General features: G+C 32.4%; 1 protein-coding gene across 2 annotated transcripts in view; it reads left to right on the top strand.

Annotated features, from left to right (window-relative positions):
- The window catches only part of LOC123565918 (uncharacterized), a 69,477-nt gene that overhangs the window by 23,782 nt on the left and 23,448 nt on the right, over positions 1-22,247 (top strand). For both annotated transcript variants that reach the window (XM_053544409.1, XM_053544408.1), the window contains exon 2: positions 19,099-19,716. In XM_053544409.1, the coding sequence (XP_053400384.1) occupies positions 19,126-19,716 (591 nt within the window). In that variant the 5' untranslated portion in view covers positions 19,099-19,125. The remainder of the gene's footprint in view (positions 1-19,098; positions 19,717-22,247) is intronic.

Here is a 22,247-nt window from a genome sequence, read left to right as displayed (position 1 = left end):
AGAATGTGTGTCTTCATACAATCTACTTCAAGTTTGAAACTGGATTATCGAGGGCCAAAGCTTAAAACATTATTTTTCTTAAACACTAAAAGTGATGATTTAATTTTTGAAATAAAAAAAAAAATCTTGATAATAATGTTTAACTTTACAAATTTTGATTTAATTAGAAACTAAATAATGTGCCAAAACTGGGTCAAGAGGTGGTATCATAGATAAAAAATTATCAACATGCTAGAAGCAATGTTTTCTACTGAATCTTAAAAAACGGTTTATCTTTTTCAACTATAGACTAAATTTGAATCTGGACATTAGACAAATACTAGTAATCTTTGGTTAACTTTAAGGACTAAAAGGTGTACCTGATGTATATGAGCATAAACAATAGTCCTAATGTTTGTCTTAATCAAGTCTTGATGAATTTAAAACTACGTTATCTAGAGCGATATGTCAGTAAGGCTAGTTAAATTATAGAAGAATATTCTAAACACTTTATTTTTTATTAGTTAAAACATTTCCCTAGATATATTGTAGAGCAAATTTTAAACGGAGTTATCTTGGATAAAAACTAAAAAAAGTTGTCAATTGGTAATATCATAGAAAAATGTTCTTAGCACATTTAAGCACTATTTTCTACATGATTTGCATAAAAACCTGGCAAAAAAGTTTGCCCATTTATAAAAACTGGGTCGAGTTTAAAACTTGGTTACATTGGTCAATAACAAGGTTGCTGGGTAAAAACATAAAAAGTATTTCTAGAATTATAGACTGGGACAATATGTTTAACTTGTTCTACATGAAAAGTTTGGATCATTTTCAATGTTGCGTTATCAGTAAAACCATTTAGAGCTATTAGCCTACTTTTGACTTAGTTTAAATCTCAACGATAAGTTTAAATCTCATTCGAATTTTAGGAAAAATGGGGCGGGTGGGCACTTTTTTTGTATTTTTCAAGTTAGAAATACTGGAGACAGAGCAATTTGAAAAATTAGATTTTAAAAAATTCGCTGTATTGATAATACTAGTATATGTTGTTGTGACTTTGTTTATTTGAATATATAAACTCTTTTTAAAATCAATATGAAAAAGAAATACTTTCACATCATAAATTTTAATTTTACTCGTTAATCATTTTTCTGATGACTGACTGTTTCCTGTAATTCAAAATATTTAGTTCTGTCAAAGTATAAGATTCTAAAGAATACAATCAATCTGTCATTCCTGTCACTGAGCACTTGCCAAAACCTACAAAGGAACCGATGACTATGCTGTAGATCTTATACCTTAAACATACAAAATGTGTAGAATCTTCTAGTTCTAGACACTTGAAAAAAAAACTTCAAATGTTTGTTTAATTCACTTGCAAACGTAACTTATTTTAGTCCTATTGCCAAATTTACGAAACTAATAACGCGGGCGCGCCGCCTGCTTTGCACGTGAAAATGGCTTGTCGGTCTTCCCAACGGAGTTAAATGTCCTTGTAAATTCAATTGAAATATTGAATTCCAGACTACAATATTTAATTCTAATCAATAGAAATCAAACACAATCAAATTAAGACAAGAAAATACATTTGCTTTTCCTTTTTCTGAAAAAAATAATCGAAAGTATGTTGTCAGAACGTCAGCTCGCGCTGTGAAAATAGACTTTTCATAAACATTTCTCTTGGTTTATGCTAATAAGAGGTAATATCATAGTAAACTTTAATATCAGAAGATTATTTTTTAATTTCGGCTACCGAGGCTACCCATTTAATCTCCCCGTCATGCATAGAAGTGGGGGGTCGGGGATCCATCTCCCATCACACCTTCCTAAAAGTAACATGCTTGCTATTACATCTAATATATAATCTTATTAGCTAATGAACTCTTGTAATAAAATTCTTGGGGATTTTTTTTTTTGATAAAAGGGACTAATACCGTCTAAAAATACAATTTAAGTGAATCTTTGTTTAACAACTAAACAATACAAAAATGATTTTACCTAATGTTTTTAATTATGCATTTCATTAAAAAAAACATTTTATGCATAATATTAGTTAAGGTAGTTCTGCACGTTTGATAAACCGAAAGTGTTGGCGTAACGTCATTTATCCAGAAAACGTAGAATAAAGCCTGGATTCGGCGTACGGAAACGAAAATCATTTTCTGAATTAATCGAAACCCGTGAGTAAATTTATTACAATTGCACAGTTGCTATATTTCTAAAGTCAAAATATGATATTAAAACATATGACACGTTACAAATTTCAAAACAATGTCTAAATTTAGCGAGAAATGGCCGGTTCACTATAATCAAAGTCAATTATATCAAAAATAAGCACACGGAGCTATGCATTTTATTTCACTAAATTATAGGCCAAACGTGTATTCACAACTGTGAGAAGTTTCATCAAAATCTACATTGTAAAAAAATTCTATTCGCGAAAATGTTATGAAAGTTATTATTTTCCCATAGACTCCCATTATAAAATGTGTCAGGACATGAGATTTTTGGCCCAAATGCGATTTTGGTCGAAAATGGGTTTTTCAGCTAATCTGACAGACTGTCATGTTCCAAGTAAAAATTTGCAATTTGACAATAGAAATCAGCCACTGTTATGGAGAAATTACCGCTTTTCGGACACCATATTTTCGTCTAACTGAATCAAAATTGACGCAGAATATCTTAATGCAGACTCCTTCTTAAAATACTATGAAAAGAAAGTACATAATGAAATATCAAACACAACAGGCAGTTAATTAAATTTCTTTCTTTCTGATTCTTTCTTTCATATAAGCACATATCATTTTCCCCTAAAAATCGTTCTCATGGCAACAAAGTTGTTAAATCCAATTTAATAGTTCCTTGGTAAATCCAGCCAAAATTAACATGTAGAAAGTATAGTTAATATACTGTCAACATTTTCTAGTTTACAAACAGATTTTAAAGATAACATTGTTTTTGCAAAAATCTTATCGCTTTCTTTTGTACAAAAATAGCTTTACTGGAGATCAAGTTAGATAACATGACAGAACTAGGACATTAACCTTGTTGTTAGAATACTTGACTCATTGGCATATTTCTTTGTAACTGTTAGACAGAAAATTAGGCAAAAAGAAATGATTATTAGAAATATTATAACTGATTTTGCTTAAAGTAGTAGTACAGATCAATGAGTCGTTACCATGGCAACAATGATGTATTTTCTTACCAAAAGTACCATTTCTATCAAGTTCTTGAAAAAAAATGAATATGTTAAAGTGTTTTTCAAAATACTATTTACATCGAAAGCTGTCTACTTTCATATTCAAAAGTAAGAAAACCTCATTTCATGTAAACTGATGTGAAACTGTATGGGATATACATAATTTTCTGATACACACGGCACAGTTACAACTCTTGCTAGTTTAAGGCAGATTCATATGATAACATAATGTTTTGTTGACGCAGTTATTACTTAGAAAAGAATATGACCATACATTAATTTTTTTTTAACAAATAGAACACATAAACATGAAAGATATTTTACAATAATTTATAGTCAGATTTATGTTTAATACCATGGCAACAATGCACTATTTTCTTATAAAAATAAAAGTTGCATTTATTGTCAAATTTCTTGAAACTGTATGATCATTTAAATAAAAAAAGAGCACTCAAGATATTTTATGCATGGAGTAAGTTTTAAACAAAATATTCTGTATTGCTTAAACAATTAAGACAATTTTACTCTAACCACTTCACTGCTGTTCTGGCAACAAAACATGCTATTACCAAACATTTCTCACAGTTGAACTGTGACAGTTCAGTTAGTTTTACTTTTTTCTTGACTGATTCCCATTTGTAGTTTGAATCAGCTTGGTGAACTTTTGCAGAAAGCATGACCTTATTTTGTGCACTTCTGTGACAGTTGCACTTTATTCCATTGCCATGCTTTCAACTGGATGGTAAGCAAATATTAGTTCCTTGGGTTTCATTTCCATTCACAAATTCATAAAGAATTTTATTTTTCTGGAAATTCTTTCATCCTTCAGCCATTCTGCAAAACAAAACTGCATAAGTATTAGTAACTTTAAGAAGAAAGTTACAGAATAGAACACTGTGAAGCATTTTTTAAAAATAAAAAGTGTCTTTATGTGTAATCTACATAAAAGCATGACTAAAAAGTATCCATCCATCCATCAATCTCATAATTTTCAAGAATACAAAAGCTAGCTAATTTTCTGACATACTAGACATACACTTAAAAGAATTAATTCATTCAGTCTAACTAAATGAATACTCAAATACTGCAACAGTTTCTTGGAAAAATACATGTATGATGATATTCAATCATTATGCATATTTCCCCACTCTCCTCTTACTATGCTAGATATGTTTGTTGAATGAATCTGTTAGTAATGATTTCTTTTTAAATGCTATTAATACAATCAGGTCAATTCAATTCAATTTATTTGCATTATATGGCCTCCGGCCCAAATACAATATATACAACATGAGATAAACATAATGCATGAGGTTATGACATAAACAGCTGGACGGCATAGTCAATGTTAAACCATGATGACGTATTATAGTTAACAATGCATATCAGAATTCATATTTAACTGAACATTTCTAAATATTTGTCCCTCTCTTTAAAAGAGTAGTAAAGATACATGGCAACTTTTCTAATTAAATTCACATTTTCGTCTGACATCAAAGAATAAAACTTTTCTAGGGTTGGATATTGACAATAATACATAGGTAGATATTTTTTACGAATATCAGCATATAAAGGGCATGATAACATGAAATGATATTCATCTTCCAGTACAGTTTCACAGTACAGACATACTCGATATTCTCTAGATATGTTATAATGTCTACCTTTTTCTATCATTAAACAATGCGAAGAGCTACGGAATCTTACCATACAATTTCTAAATTTCTCAACATCTATTGCAATAATATATTTTTCAACTCCAAAACAGTATTTATAGTTACAATAGTATTGCAGTTTAATATTGTCTCTACACCTTGACTGCCAGTTTTGTATGAACTGGTCTTTTAAAGTTTGAACGTACTGAATTAGAAATAACCTTGGGTTTGCAACATTTTGTGTTTCCCATACATATCCAAACCCATTGCTGTATAAATTACGCTTAACATCAGTAACCCAATTTTCATACTCTATATTGTCATAATACATAAGCATTTCATAACACAATCTTGTATATCTATCTTTAGGAAGATTAAGTAATCTTAACCAATATTTAATACATCGTTTTGAAGCATATATGTGCATAGGATATCTTCCTGTATCCCCAAGTACAGCATCATTACATGCAGAGTTATATACATTCAAAAATCGTTTGCAAGCATATACCTGTACTGTTTCTATGCATTGTGGGTGTTTTAAACCCCAAAGTTCAGAACCATACAACATAATAGATGCAATTTTCGAATCAAACACTTTAAAAAACGTTTTATATGGCAGATAAGATAAATGCTGAAGAGAACTAAAAATGTACATAAGTACCTTCTTCGCTTTCACAGACATGGCCTCTGCCATTTTATACATTGATAATCTGTTTGTAAAGAATATACCGACATAAGTAAAACCATTGACAATTTCAAGTAGTTTGCCATTATATAACCATTTTTCTCTTCTCGCCAACCTTCCACCTCGTTTAAATACAAGTACTTTTGATTTCGTGATGTTTACAATTAATTTACTCCTTAAACAAAACTGATATAAAACATTTAATTGTTTTTGTAAGCCAACAACAGTATCAGAAATCAAAGCAATATCATCAGCAAACATAAGCAAAAAAATTTCAACAATATCTGGAAATAACTGAATCCCTCTGATGTTATCTTTACATAACATTGAATAAAGTTCATTTATGAACATTGCAAATAAAATGGGGCTCAGACTACAGCCCTGACGTAAACCAACCGGACACGTAAATATGTCTGACACACCCTCGTTGGTTCTTACACATGCTTTGACTGATGAATAAATGCCCGGTATTGACTTATATAAGTGACCCTTTACACAATTTCGTTTTAATATATCATACAAAATCGACCGATCGACTGAATCAAAGGCTTTTTGAAAGTCTATGAAAGCTACATATACAGGTTTCCCTTTCATACATAAGTATTTATTAACAATGGAATATAAAATAAAAGCATTGTCAACTGTAGTATAACCCGCTCTAAAACCTGCTTGGGATTCCGAAAGTTTGTTAAAAGCCTCAACATAAAAGGTAAGTCTTTTAGTAATTATTGATATATACACTTTACCAAAAACATCTAGTAATGCTATACCCCTGTAATTATCAGGGTTGCTATAACTGTCCTTTTTGTGTAGTGGTATAATGACTGATTTTGCCCAGTTATCTGGAAATTCATCTCTAGAAAACAATCTATTAAAAAGTTTACATATAAATGGCAACAATACATGTACGCCATACACTAACTGATGGGGTACAAGACTACCTCCAGACGCTTTATTTATATTCAGCGCTTTAACACTATGTAACATCTCTTCATTAGTAATCTCAGAGTTAAAAATTAACTGTTCTATATCATCAAAATTTGTATCTATATCAAAAGTGACACATACATTGTCACATACATGGTTATTTTCTACAGTATTCGAAAATAAATTACTGAAATGATCATACCATTTGTCCAATGATATAATATTCTCTGATTTAGGCTTATTTAATACCCGTTTGATTTCATTCCAGAATTTTCTGGAGTTATTAACAGAGGACTCGACTTTATTTAAATATTTTCTGTTAAACAACATTCGTTTATGTCTACACAAATTTTTATATCTACATTTACTTTCTACATAAGCATTCAAATTCTCATCACACTTGTGTTTCCTGAATCGTTTCAAAAGCTTTTTAGTAGAACGTTTTACCTGCTTACATTCTATATCAAACCATTCATTGTATTTAACTGGTTTGCCTTTTCTTCTTACCTTTTAAAAACTAGTACTACTGTTGCAAATCACAGTTTCAAATTCCTGAATTACTGAATTTATATCTGCTTCATCATCTGACAACATAGTTTCTAGATTTGTAAAAAACCCATTTAGGATGTTTTCGGATAAACAATTTAAGTACTCCTCACAATTATCCTGATTTAGGTCATAAAACATGTCAGTACGTTTACAATTATTAACAGGTATATCACCTTGCTCTATCTTCAAACCCAACGATAAAGGAACATGACTACTTTCAGTGCAAGAATTGATCTCAAACAATGTTATTATATCAAACAAATGTTTCGTCACAATATAATAATCTATGACACTACATCCGTTATTGTTAATAAAAGTGAAGCCATCACCTCCATCATATCTACTAAAGCGGCCATTCACAATATAACATGAGAACACTTTACAAAACTCTAACAGCTCGTGTCCAAATTTATTAGTTTTGGTGTCACATGATACCCTTTCAATGTCAATATCACTGTCAATTATATCGCTAAACTCTTCTAACTCCGGTATATTGTCCGGACATACTGTGTAATCAGGAAGATTAGCAGTTCTGGCATTAAAATCGCCACATAAAAGTAAAGCAGTGTCTAGAAAATTATTACTTATAATATGGTCTTCTAGTGGTTGCAACGCAGACATGACAACATTATTATAAACTGGCGAATTTTCTGGTGGTATATATAACGATACATAAAGTATATCTCGATCTAAAGACAGTAACTTGCTATCTATTATTAACATCACTCCAAAACTAAAATTGTCACAAACACGTTTAAAATAACTAGCAATGTTGCTTTTTACCAAAACTGTTACACCACCCATAGCTCTACCTCCTGCAAAGGACTGTTTAGCATTACAAGAGAAAATTGTATATTCATTGAAATATTTGTTACAATAGTCAGAGTCACAATCCCAAGTTTCTTGTATTCCGATTACATCATATTTTTTAATAAATTCAATTATATCAGTAGAAAACAATTTCGATTTGAAACCTTCAATATTCCAAGATAAAAAATGTATGTCCGTCTGTACAGGGCTTTGGCCTTCATCCTATCTGGAATTTACCTTGACTCGAGCTGGCCTATCATCATCCGAGGTCACAGTATCCATATCCGGGGCAGGATTAAAATCCGGACTCCTATCCCGGTGTCTAACGGCTCGTTTAAATGTTCTGGATTGTCCATCAAAGTCGCCAGTCAACGGTGCTGCCTTTGGTCTAAAGGCTACAAGTTTACCGTTTTTAAAGTAGCCAGTTAGTCCTTCCTTCATGAGCTCCTTTAGCTTTTGTCGCTGTAGGAATGATAAATCATTCGATACCCGGATTCCTCTATCTCTTAAAGTTTCTCTGTACTTGAATAACTCAAATTTATGATCACTACTCTTAAATTTTACAATCACCATTCTTGGTTCATCATCTTTCAATTCACCGACCCTTTTAGCACTATCAATCGAATTTATGTTAAGCTCATCCGGTTTTCCAACTACATTTAAAACATATTCAGACACCACATGCTCCAAAGATACCAATTCTGACTCCGTTTCTTTTAGACCGAAAATTCGTAGTGACGGTTTCAACCTTTCAGACTCCATAATATTTAACTGTATTTCAATATTTGTCAAGCGTTCTTCCTTCGTTTCATCTGCAAGAGACAGTGTCGCTACATCACTATTCAGTACTTCCTGTCCGTATTCAAGTATATCAACTTTTGCTTTAACCGATCTGATTTCATCCTTCAGACTTCCGATCTCTTTTTGTAAACAAACAACTTGCTCTTTAACTCCTTTAACTTCCTCTTTAGTGTCAGCTATAGCATACAGAATCAACCTCGTGTTAAGGTCAATGGTGGGGTCATCAGGGTTAATACTCATACCCGGACTCTGTATGGGTCCAGGGTTAGTCTCCACATCGGACGATAATATCAACAAACGTCTGTAATAATAGCTATACTGTCCTCCGAACGAAACACAAGATGACATATATCCTTGCATCGTCCCATGTGTTGACAAAGATGTCCATGTGCATATATCTGTATGCGACTCTGAAAGTTTTCTCTTTAACCATTCATGTGAAATCATAACTCCAGATAGCGCTAGTGTAATGAACAAAGAATATGTACAACATATGAAACTTCTCAGGTGAATGTCAGATCCTTTCGTGAATTTATTATATTTCCCGTATTTATAGCACCTTTTATTCACTTTAGTTGACAACGCAAACGCACCAATTCGAGCACGATAGGTATCAATATCAATGCCCATTATTACTGTGACCACAACGCGCTTCCGTAGAAAATGTTCAATGATAGTCCATCAGTACACCTTGTACTAATCCTCAATTATCGCCGATAAATTTATGTCAGTGAGCCAGTACAATAGCCACTATATATTCAAAGGTATACAAAATCAATCATGCGTAGTTTATATCGAGAAAAGTTTGACAAAATATTTCAAAACTCACAGTTTTATATCCAAAAATTACTCCAAAATAATCCAGTTTTCCAACACTATAAACACACTATCACAAAGTGCACTTTCTCAGTTATCGATCAATGTCAATCTCAAGTCACAAAGTTCAGTATTTCTATCAAAATTTACAATTTGAGCAGAGCATAAAAATTACGTCTTGTCATAACCTCACACTTTTTGCAGGTCATATATGTGTATGATATTTTAAGATGTATTTTACTTACTTTTACTTATTTTAAGAGGAATTTTTTTTGTATATATTTTTAAGATGTATTTATCTTTCTTACAATAGAAAAACAATGAAAATTACAAACCCACAAACTCTTCCAACATGTGGTATGTAGGCATGCCTTGAGAAATCCTTTTTTGTTTAAGGACATAGCAATATGCCAGATGTTCCTCAGTTGTTGATCAAAAGTTGATCTGTAAAAATAAAAATACTTTTTAAAAAAGCTGAAATGTGAAATAAAGATGGCCTAGCTAGTTACTTCAGCACATAGAACACAAAGATTTATATTAAGAGTGTAATATGTTTCAATCAAAAGCATGACTTTCTTAACAAAATGTCTAAAATATATTAATTTAATTTGTAGAAGTTGTTTGTAACTTGTAAAGAACATTGTGTAGTGGTGAGTAATCCAACAACCATGGTCAAATGAACTGAATGCAAATTTACATGAAAAGCTATTGAGCATCTGTTTTATACAAAATAAAAACAAAACACTATTCTTTGTACTTTTGTTATTAAAGTTAGTTTGAGATGATTTATTTAGACTGACAAAAGATGTGATACAACTGTTTCTGTAACAAATGTGTAAGTCACTACATAAATATGGATAAGGCTGTGACTTTTGGCCTACTGGTATTTCATACTGATACACTGATCAGAAATAAGAGTGAAAACTGTTGTGGAAAAAAGTCAGCTTCCTGAATGTCACCCTACCCCCGCTTATTTGGAGAATATCTGAGGGGGTAATTTACAGATAAAAGAAACGGGGGAGGGGAAAGAGGGGGTGTATTTAGTTTATGTAGTGTGGAAGCAGTTCTCAAGCAGGGGAAGGGTGTATTTCATATGACAATGGGAGGGAAAGAGAAGGGGAGGTATTTGACAGGAAGTTGATTGGGAGGGAGGTAATTTGAGGTAACCCAGTTGTGGAATGGAGAAGGGGGGTAAAATGTTTCCGGGAGGAGGGTAATTTTCTTTTTTGAAAAACTGCGTGTGTTTTGGCTGACATAACTTAACTGACGCTGTTTTAATTTTGTGATTATTTTCCATTACAATCACAGGTCCGTAACAGCAAATAAACATCTCTGAGCTGAATATTTTAGCTAGAATTAAAGCCCACTTGACATTTCTGGGATATTTTTGAAGAAAAAACACGGACAAAACGGTTGATATGGATTTAATTAATATTTTTGAAATCTACATATTGTGTAAATATTACTACTTACCTGTAAATCGCGCAATGCCATTCATTATCCCTTTTAAATTAATCGTCAAATAACTGTTTAAGAGTTTCCTTTCTCACGACCTGTCATGTTTACAAATGGCGTGTTGATACAAAGGGCGATAAATTGTCAGTTATTTATAACGAAACGAAATGACAATTTAACACGGAAATGTTACAATGCATGCTTGATAAATGACGTTTGTCTCTTCATTCGTTTATTGTCCCAATAATATAGTATTAATTGATAAAATGCATTAATTGACGCGAAAACGTGTTGAACTCTACTCATTTTTGTGACGTAACTTTAATCGGGTTTTTCTCGAATAACGTAACGCCGCATTTGGGCCAAAAATCTCATGGCGCGACACAAATATTGCGTGATGTCAAGTTTTTCGAATCAGTCTAACAAAAAATCAAGCACACGACCCTTCTTTATTTGCTGAATTTTCTAGGTCTATTCTGAAGTTTTAAAAATCAGAGTTTGACCGAACTCTACATTGTAGAAAATTTCCAATCCAAACGTGCAGAACTACCTTAATTAGACATTTTTTGTTAGATAAAAATACAAAAATTAAATACCTTTTATGTTGGTTGAATTGTTCATACTGTCTTTCGTTATCTAACAATTAAATTTTAAACATTTTTGCGTAGGATTATATTTCACATAAGACAAAAAGAATCAAAATCTGCATTTTGAACATTAAAATGCCTTCAGTTGATAAAAAAGGCCTTCACTTCGAAACAGAAAAACGTTTACTTTCTATCTGATTATAGATATTTTATGTAGAACAAAAACAAGTTTTGGGCGAGAGTGAAAAATGAAAAACCTGGTTGGTCTTTAATATCAGATAATGTCAAATACTGTTTTACTGTCTTTGCATCATCACAATATGTCAAACATATTCTTTAATTTGAGAATGAGTCAATGTTTACAAAAGTGTATCAGTATCCGGACATAAAGTTTTAGATATCCGAATTTTGACCAATAAAAATATTAGGGCGGAGGTGGATGAGAATCAAACAATTAATTTTCTATTGCCCAATTTGTTCAAGGAAAGAATCTCGACCAAGTTCCAATAAAAACGGACCATTATTGTCAAGTCAGAGGTGTTCAAAATGAAATTGTTTACGACGGACATTAAGCAAGCGAGCGCACTAGCTCGCCCTGACAACTTTGTCTCAGATGCATACCGTTTATTATTGAAGAACATTTCAGTAATATGTCATGACGGCAGGTTAGAAACCTTTAGTGATATTTGAACTGTAGCACAAATTGTCTGTGAATGTCGGACGGACAAAGTCGAAGCCATATCCTACGCCGCGACGTAGTTGCATATGCATAATACGCTGGACCTTATCACCATTACGGGCATGAATTTCATACCGCACATTATAATTATACATGTAATTCAATAATGTTGAGATGGTCACCATAAAATGAATCGTCCTAGGTGTCCTAAGTCCACTTCGTATGCATCCGCAAATGTCTTTTTAAATGGAATCTATAGTGTTAATAATATTTAATTGATTTGATAATTGCCTCATGTCTTAGCCAAGATGACCTAGTTACAAAGTCTGCTGGAATTTTCTTTACGCAACATCCTGAATAGGTTACATTTAGATTGGGCAAAACTTGTAACATTAAGAGTGTTAATAGAAAACTTGCAAATGACGAACGAAGACGGACGAAGGACACATTGCTACTACATAGCTTATCCAGAGCCCTTTTAGTTCACACTGATTGCTAGAAACTCGGGTGCATAACTCCTTAAATTGATCAACATTCCTATAAAACATTTTGTGACTGTTGTTCAATACTTCTTGCGATATGTATGTCACATATTTGACGGATATAAAAAGCCAAATATATTTCCTCGCAAGACAATGGCTGTATTATGAGCCACACATTATTGATATACGAATGTTTTCCTGTTCAAATTCAAGTATATTCAGATTGCCCCACTGAAAAGTCGATCGTCCTAGATGTTCACACTTCGCTTGGTCATAATTCGCAAATGTCTAATTTCTAGTAGAAATTAATCAAAGTAGTTGTGTGGCGTGTATGTGTATTTTTTTCAGAATTTTTGATGTGTGATTACATTGATTTAGTTCTTCCAATAGCATATTTTCTAATTATGTTATTCAATTTTTGTTATCATGTACAATTAAATTTTATACGCAATGAAAATACCATTCAAAAAGCTTCATTAGTGGTAAGTGTAGCCAGCTGTATTAGTGGATTCCTGCTGTCAGAGTAGAACACGACACAACATTTTTTTTATCCTTCCTTTTTTTAGATAATAAATCTCAAATAGTAGATAGATATATTATATCAATTATATCTTTTAATCAATAATAGGGCCGTTTAAGGGGCTATAATTCAAATGTGTGTAACATGATATTTCAGTAAACCAAATACCTTCATAATTCTTTTATAAAACCCGAAATGATAATTTAGAGTTGTCTGACCAACTAGCTGTGGCTATTCTGAATTATCGCAATAAATTGTGTGGGGTTTTTTTTCAAAAGATTTATCCAAAAGTGCATTTACAATTTCGTAAGCAGTTTCTAGGAGAAAGAAAACCACACAGAATGATTGTGTATATGGTGAACTTGGGAGGATCAGTTTTATTTGTGTATATTTTTATAACATAATTCAATATTGGACAAAGATTTAGTTTGCAAGTGAAAACAAATTTTGTTACTCTTGTGTGCAATATGGTAAACGATGACTCAGAAAATGCTCCAAAATGATAAACTGGTGTTCATTGCTTTAAATTGTTAAGTTCTTAAGGTTTTTAGAATTGCTGGTTAAAACAAAGTGTTGGTAATTCTAATCTATTTTAAGCATAGTTAAGCGAAGAATGAAGGATTGATTTATACAAACTCGATACGATAAATTAGAGAATTGTACACGGGCACCTTTTCATCGAAACATATTGCCTCTTTGGATTTAAGCCGTACGTAGAATATCTATCCGTTAACAAATTGTGTTAGTCACCCGTTCAGTTGAGGGTTTTTCTCATAGGCTGCAGATAGAGGCATGTTGCAGGGATTGACCATTCAGTATTCCAGTAAATGAACGCGTTTGTCATATTTATAATGTATAAGATGACAAAGGACGTTGTAAAAATGGTCCCCAGAAATATTTGATATTTAAAAAATGACTTTCTCTAAATATGCGTATGAAATAGCATTAATTCATTTGGTAATTGCTTGCATGTTTCAGAATTTACCAAAACATAGTGACCAGACATCGATGATTAACAAAATTTAATTGGTTATAACATCTATCCAAGACTAATGCTGAAAAAATATTTGATCGTTAAGAATAGGGTTATAGAAAACTATTCTGCAATATATTTCAGTTTGTATTGCCTAACACTATAACAGGTATAACGTCACAAAACAGAGTGATTTCACATCTTGAAACGATATTTCTTTAATTCTACGGCAGAATGGCCGTGCAAAAACAAGGGATATAACTCTTTTATGTAAGGAAGGTAGAAAACTATTTTAAGAAATAACTTTTCTTTTTATTTCATACATCTACACAAGTCATGTGTGAGTTTGAAACCTCCAACCGGTTGTAGAATTCTTCTTGCGAGGAAGTTATCCGGTTATTTTACGGAAGATCGGTGCTTCTACCCAGGTGGCAGACCATTGTACACATTGCCATGACTGGCATTAAAATCATATGTCATTTAAAACGGTAATTCATTTTCAAAAGATATTTGAATAAGAAAATATGAAATTCGTAAGTATTTCAAAACTTTTTGAATTTTTAAAATCCATAAACGAACGAAAAAGTTATTAAAAATTAAAAATTCCGATCCCATACACAAACGAGGTAAAAATGTATTGTTTAGCCCACCACCAGATAAACAGGTGTTGATGCGTGACGTCAGGGCGATCTCTCCTATTGTAGAGATGGTACTTAAAAATTCAAATTCATTATTACAGACTTTTTTCAGAATGATATGATAGCTAAGTGCACCAATTTACTAAATATATTGATGTTTTTTCTCTTCTCTATGAAAAATTAGAAATATTTGATATTTAAAAAATGACTTTCTCAAAATATATGAAGCAAAATGGACAACTCTTGTATTGGCTGTTTTTCAATGACTTCAGGATTTCCCCAATTATAGCCTATATCAAAGTGTCCACAGCTAAATAAATTCAATAGAGTATGGTGTAAGTTTAGTCTTCTTTCGAAACTTTGTAAGAGCCTATTCTGAACTTCCTTTTGTCTTTTAATAAAGTCAAATTCCAAGACTAGCCAAGAGTCTGAAACGCTTGAAAAAAATTCTTAATGAAAGAGAATGACATGCTCTTTATTATAAGCATACCAAAACCATACCAAAAATTTACCTGAAAGAAGTTACTAAAGATTTTATAATGTAAACAAACCCCTACACCATTTTACCATCAATATTTTTCACTCATAAATGCACGCAATTTCAGATGATAATTGTTGATATAATTTTGTAAACAGTTTAAGTTGTAAATTATTGTTTATACCTTAAGTTAACCGCTTACTTCGTTTACAACAATAAATAAAACACCTTATAGTTTGTTTTAGGTAGTTGACCTGAAACGAAAATCATCAAATATAGTAATTTCCATATACTTTTCAGCATTTATTTGTTTTTCAAGGAAAGCAATGCTCGTGATACCTAGTCACAGTCATTACCTATCAGCTACCTTAAAATGTTGTAATTAGAACCACTACCTAAAAACATTGTAATTATATTTGATGACAATGAATTTTTGTGTTACATTATTTGAAGCAAAGTACTCCGATCCTGAACAGTGAGAGAAATTCTTCAAAATGACTAAAGCATACAAAACCCTTTCAAAATGATTCATTGAAGTGATAAATATACGCATAGCTACTTATATCTAGCTACTTTGTTACACAACCATTATACCAATTTACATGCAACTTTTTTGTTATTTCTCATTGTTGGATATATAACTTTTACATTTTAATATATAAATTTTGTGTAAACCAATGTATCACTATTGAGAAAAATAAGTAACTTTGGCTTGAGGATCAAAACTAAATAACGTTTCTTAATGTCGTAAATTTTCTTCAAAGGAATTTATGCATTTTTTTTAAATATCCTTCATGCACTTCAGTACAACTTACAAAAAAAAAAAACTGTCAGTGTAAGCCATGAGAAAAGTGTGCATATTATATATTGAATACAAAGGGATTTAAACAAATGTAGGTCATATTTTGTCTGCCTGATCAGTGGTTGGAAAAAGGACCTATCTGATTTTTCTTTCACTTTTGACCAGTGTTTTATGTTGGTTTCAGTTCATTGGTCAATTCAGAGTTGCTCCCCTTAGATTTTCTTTGGTAGGTACCATCTCTATATAAAAGGAATAACTCACTTTTACTACTAATTCAAAACTAAAACAAGACGCTTTTTACCATTTCGACGAACTTCCATCTGGATTTTGCCTTACAGTAACGGACACCTTTATATTTGTAGCTGAAACTAGATGCCATGTTTTCTTGTACTGAAAATTTAAAACAAAGGACTTGACGAAATAAGAACATTTATAACCTGTTTCATCTTAATAATCTAGATGAATGGCAACAGAAACAAGAAAGAACATGTACTTGAATTAATTGAAGCTAAGTTTACATTTATTCAAATTGTACATATTAAAAAACTTAGACAGTAGTTGTCAATATAAAATTCAAAATTGCTAAATAAGACATATACATGTTCAAGATATCAAACAGGTGCAGCTTAAGTTAAACAGAAAATAAGTAACGTACATATCTGTCTTAAACACAATATGATTTAAGGACGACTTAATTTCAATCTGAATCCCGACTTTTTCTACTAAAACTAAGACATTTTAGTATTTATTCAGCATTAAGCCTAAAAAATAGTGTTCTTCTATTCCCTCGTTTCCATATTACAAAATGATCTGTGCCTTGTGCGCTACAGCACCCCGACCCACAAACCCTCCTTTCTTACTTTTAATTAAATTAGACACCTCATTAAGAAATCATTTATTCCAGCAAATACATCACTTAATTATTACTACTGTTTGCAGATCAAATTGCTCTTTCGCACTTTCTTAAATCGATAGACTTTTACCTTTACGTCACAAAAGTAGCGACGCTGAAGCAATATTTGGATCTCGTCTATACAGGAAACTCCGCCTTTCCGATACGAGTAAAATACACTGAATGAACTTGTTTACATTAGCTGCATGACCGAGAAATGCTATTTAAATACTGTTGGAACGGGTGTTTAACCGGAATATAATAGATGTACTAGATATAATCTTCATTTAAAATTTTGCCACAATGCACACTACATTTGGGTAGCGTGGATGTGAAAAAAGACACCCTGTTATACATTACAGTCCATTTTCTACCTAAATGTCAGTACCTTTTGCTGCAGACTTTTCTTTTAAATAATGTATCTCGTGTTTAGTTTTCGCAATAATTCTAAAACGCGACTGACTCCAGTTGTTGGATTCGCTCATCATTGATTGGAGGGCATAAGTTAGATTCACGGAACCGACAATGCCTCTTTAGTTGAAAAAAGTCTTACGAAATATGTGAGTCTTAGTCTAACTAATTTTACACGATCATAGGGAACAGTTACGAGTTATTTTCTCCACTCGAAAGAAATTGTCATCATTAGATTTGGGTTTAAATGCTGATTTTTTTGCGAATATGAGATAAATTCAAATGAAACATACATGTATCTAAAGGTAGTCCAAATAATTGTACTCAAGAGTTGAATATCGTCATATATTCTGACTGGTCGATATCCCTTTAAGTAGACAACGTAAAATATCAAAAGTAAAATTGGTCTACCCGAGGTCTCATTATTTAGACTTATCAAAAGGGGGATTCAATTTCTCATTAATTTATGTAAAAATTATCATAATTCCCCTTAACACGATTAACGTTATACATTTGTGCAAGTGATAAAACAAATAACTTTATACGACGGTATACTGTGATTTATCCTCCATTATTTTGGTCCTTTTAGAGTGACCGTCAAAAATATAAAACAAACTAAACGTCGAATTATTTTGACTTATGTGAGTCCATAACTGGTTCTTTCCATGAACGAAGACATCCACAGACAAGGCTTATTAACTGCCTGTATGTAAATAACTGAAATAGTGTTTAAACGACTTCAAATAAATAGTAGATAAATTCACATACACGTAAACCCCACCAAAAATAAAATAAAATAAAATAAAAAAAAAAAAAACAACAGATATATAATGGAGATAGATTTGCGATAGTTAAGCTACGGAAGACTGCAAAGGTTTGAATATCAAATAAATTAGTTTTTATGGATATGACAATTAGATCTACAAGCGTTGCGCAGCTTGAAGGTTCAATGTTACCTTTCTATAAAACCTTGTATCCCTTGCGTGGTTGGAAATTTCGTCGATAATAATTGTCATAACAAACAAAAAACGCTGTTTTCATTTGAACGTAGTTGAAATTTTCTATGTTCTACCTTTAAAAGAGCATATCTAATATCACCTTATTGCACTTTACAATGTATGCAAATACGGCGATACTTCAAAGATAGAGTCAGAGCGCACGCTTTGTGTGACGTCAAGATGAAGAAAAAAAAGTTTCACGACAAGGTGAATGGGTAATATATTGTGGATGAGGCGGGGTCAAGATGTCAGGATTACTCCAAAAATGGCTTCAGCTTCACCGTTTTTTTTTTTTGGTGACGTAAGCGTGCAACTCTGTCGATTTCAAAAATGTTGAAGGGGCAATTTGATCTGCAAACAGTAGTACAAACAGTAAAATAATGAAACCAGAAGCGCCGATAGTTCAGTTTATGACATCAGTTTCATCTGTATCGTTGTGTTAAGAAGTTCATTAACGCCGGCATTATCAATTTTACTCTAGTAAAAAAAAATTAATTTACATATTATTAAGAATATATATCATTATTTTACTATAATTATTATCGTTTTGGTATGTAATAAAAAGATTAAGTTGTACAATATTTATGCTGCAGACCTTAGTCATATTTCCCGATACAAATCTAATGACATATAATCCTTGCGCGTCTCATTAGTTATTTTAGGTTGCTTGATTACATATCGGAGCAATTTAGATTATAACATACTGATATTACGACATAATATTTCTGGTATATCATTTTTGTTGATCTTTTTTAGGCTGCTGCTTTGGATTACGTTGGTTCAATGATTTCCTGTAAAGTCATGGCTACTCCGTTGTATGATCATAAACTATCAGGAGCCAAATTTAAGAACTGGATTAAGGCTGGATTAGGTGTTCTATATACTAAAGAAGGTATTGAACCTTTTGTTTATAATGAAATAGAACAGTTCCAGCAGAAATGTTTGAGCGACATTTGCAACAACAATGGACTTGTTGCTGGTACCACGTGTTCCAGTTGTTGCACAGAAAATGTTGTTGTTTGTCCTACAAATAGAATTTGTAATGCAGGACGTGGAAAATGTAAATTTCATAGAAATTCTGCAACGCAATATCTCCCATCTGGCTGCCCTAACAAGATATGTCATAATTTAAAAATCGAAATCCAGAAAGCTCATCGATTCTACGGTCCATCCTATAAAAACACTGATGCCAGACATTGGTGCAACAATCCATGGGATGTTGCTAAATGTTTTATGCCGCCTGACGGTTACAAGGATGTGACGAGTGCAGCAGAGACAGATTTCAATGGAATCATCAGTGTTATTATCAACTATAAAGCATTTCAGTCGAAAATTCACGACGACCTTTCCAAAACATACAGCTTCTTTGAACAGGTAAGAGTTTAAGAGTATGAAAAGTTTAAATTTTCAGATAAATAGAGAATATTAGTATAGTATCTTTCTGAATTTAGGTTTATCCAGCAAGTCGGGAAAAGCTTTATCCATGCCAAGGCTCTGCGCATGATGAAATGTTTGTTATCCATGCAGAGGCTCTGCGCATGATGAAATGTTTGTTATCCATGCCGAGGCTCTGCGCATAGTGAAATGTTTGTTATCCATGCCTAGGCTCTGCGCATGATGAAATGTTTGTTATCCATGCCGAGGCTCTGCGCATGATGGAATGTTTGTTATCAATGCCGAAGCTCTGCGCATGATGAAATGTTTGTTATCCATGCAGAGGCTCTGCGCATGATGAAATGTTTGAACGATCATCAGATTTTCTGAAATCTTGATCCATTTAAAAGTGCATTTAAAATGTAATCCGTCAGCAACTGCCGTGTAAAGACAGGGTGATGTATAAAGCCAGCAGTTTTTACGGAAACAGTATTTTAGAGAAATGAAAGGGTACTGGTAGGATAAATATTGTCTCTTTGGTCATAAGTCATTAGCGTCCGTCAGTCAGACCTTCAGACGGTTCATCCCGACTAGCCCAGTCAATAACACTGCTATCAATGATAGCCCTTGTAATAAAACTTTGAACATCTACTCCTCATAACAAGATGACGTGCTTTTAGATAGATTCATGATCTTAGCACAAAGTCACTTCCCTCTTAGAGGCCACATCAATCGTCATTTTCTGGCCTGGTCAATAATTTACCCATGCATTGATTGATAATCAAATTATATGCCACGAAATTTCGCCATAGCTGGACTATATATGTATATCGAGTTCAAGACCATTATCACAAATTCAAAGGTCAAGGTCACATCTAGATGTAAAAAGATCAAGGACATTAGTCTTGTCAGACCAATAACTTGCAATGCTTGCTTGATATTCTTGTAACTTGGCACAAACTTCGACCATGGAAAGACGATATTCCGCACTCTGTCTGAAATGTAAAATAAGATCTCTTGGAAGCACAGAATGAAACCAAGCAAAACAATAGCAGACTCGGTTTGATCTGTGCGTGAGAGGCAATTGAAAGTGTGACACCCCTCACGACCCCTTTGACCGGCTTACATGGAACTGTTTCACAAAGATATTGAATGGACACCATGATCCCAAAAGAAAATATAACAACACTGAATCCGAGTATGAGGAGACTTTTTACACCCGCCAAACGGCACTTTAAGACTGCTGTTGTGTTAGTTAATATAATCAGTAAGGAGATCCTTAGGAAGAACTGAGAACAACCATGCAAAACAATAGGAGACTTGGTTTGATTGAGTCTGTTCATGAGAGGTAATGGAAAGGGAAAATCTCCTCACGCCCCCTAGCAATGGCTTAAGCGGAACTCTATTATTAAGAATTTGAATGGATGCCATGATCCCTAAATCATACTTAGAAGATAAAGAGTTTTAGAACTTTCCTAAATATTTAATGATTATTAGTGGTATGTGGGGTTAGTATTGAGACTAATGATTATTTAAGATAAAAAACTGAAGGGTATCTGATACGTTAAATGCCTTGGCTTGTTAGATGAATCTTTGTGCTTTGTTTTTCTGAATGTACAATATCAAGGTCACGGTGGCGTTTCTTTCGAAAACTGTTTCTGATCATGAGAATGTGTGTGCATTCGGCTTTGTAGGACATTATGTCAAATGCCAAGATGACGGTGGCTTTAAGACTGAGAAAAAATCCAATTAGTAGCGTAATGGCTCATAATGGATTTTTCGAGTTTATCGGTGTTGTGGCACATGTTTTAATGTTTGGCCAAATTTTGCATTATCGATATTCCGCAATCTTTAGTTTAGATGTTAAGTTAACTGTTTATAATGTCAAAATAAGGTATTTATAATGTCAAAAAAAGTATTGTTGGAGACATGTAACTCCTAAGAGTACATCATAAGTTATGCAGTATACACTGAGTAAATATGATGATCATCTCATATTAAATAATACTTCAAAATACTTCAAATGTTTGCATGATATCACAGCAAAGCCATGGAATAGTGTTACATATCAATACTGATTAAACGTGATTACATAATACGTGATATTTACAGAATATTAGACTTTAAAATATCTTGACATTACTTGTGCTTATCTATGACAAACACATTGAAGGGTTCATCAGTCATCAACATTTTAATTATAAACTACAAGATAAAACACTTTTAATAGCTTATATTGATTTAAAAGTACTTTGATAAACGCATGTTCATTTTATATGTCTGTTTTTCTGTACATTAAGTAAAAAATCAAACTTATTTCATATGAAAGAAAGATTATTTAAAAACAATATCTGTAAAATGCCCAAGTAATGTTTTAAAGACTTGATATGTTTTTTCCCAGTATGATAACTGATTTTTGTTCTGTTTTAGCAATAATATACACCTGTGATTTCATGAACTATTTACAGCTGAAATTATTTCCTTTCATCCAGGATATTAATATTTTGCAGTCTCCACAAAAACAACAAAAA

The sequence above is a fragment of the Mercenaria mercenaria genome, chromosome 5 (genome assembly GCF_021730395.1).
Source record: "Mercenaria mercenaria strain notata chromosome 5, MADL_Memer_1, whole genome shotgun sequence".
NCBI lineage: Eukaryota > Metazoa > Mollusca > Bivalvia > Venerida > Veneridae > Mercenaria > Mercenaria mercenaria.
The sequence above is the reverse complement of the archived record's forward strand: the minus strand, read 5'-3'. Positions and strand labels throughout refer to the sequence as shown.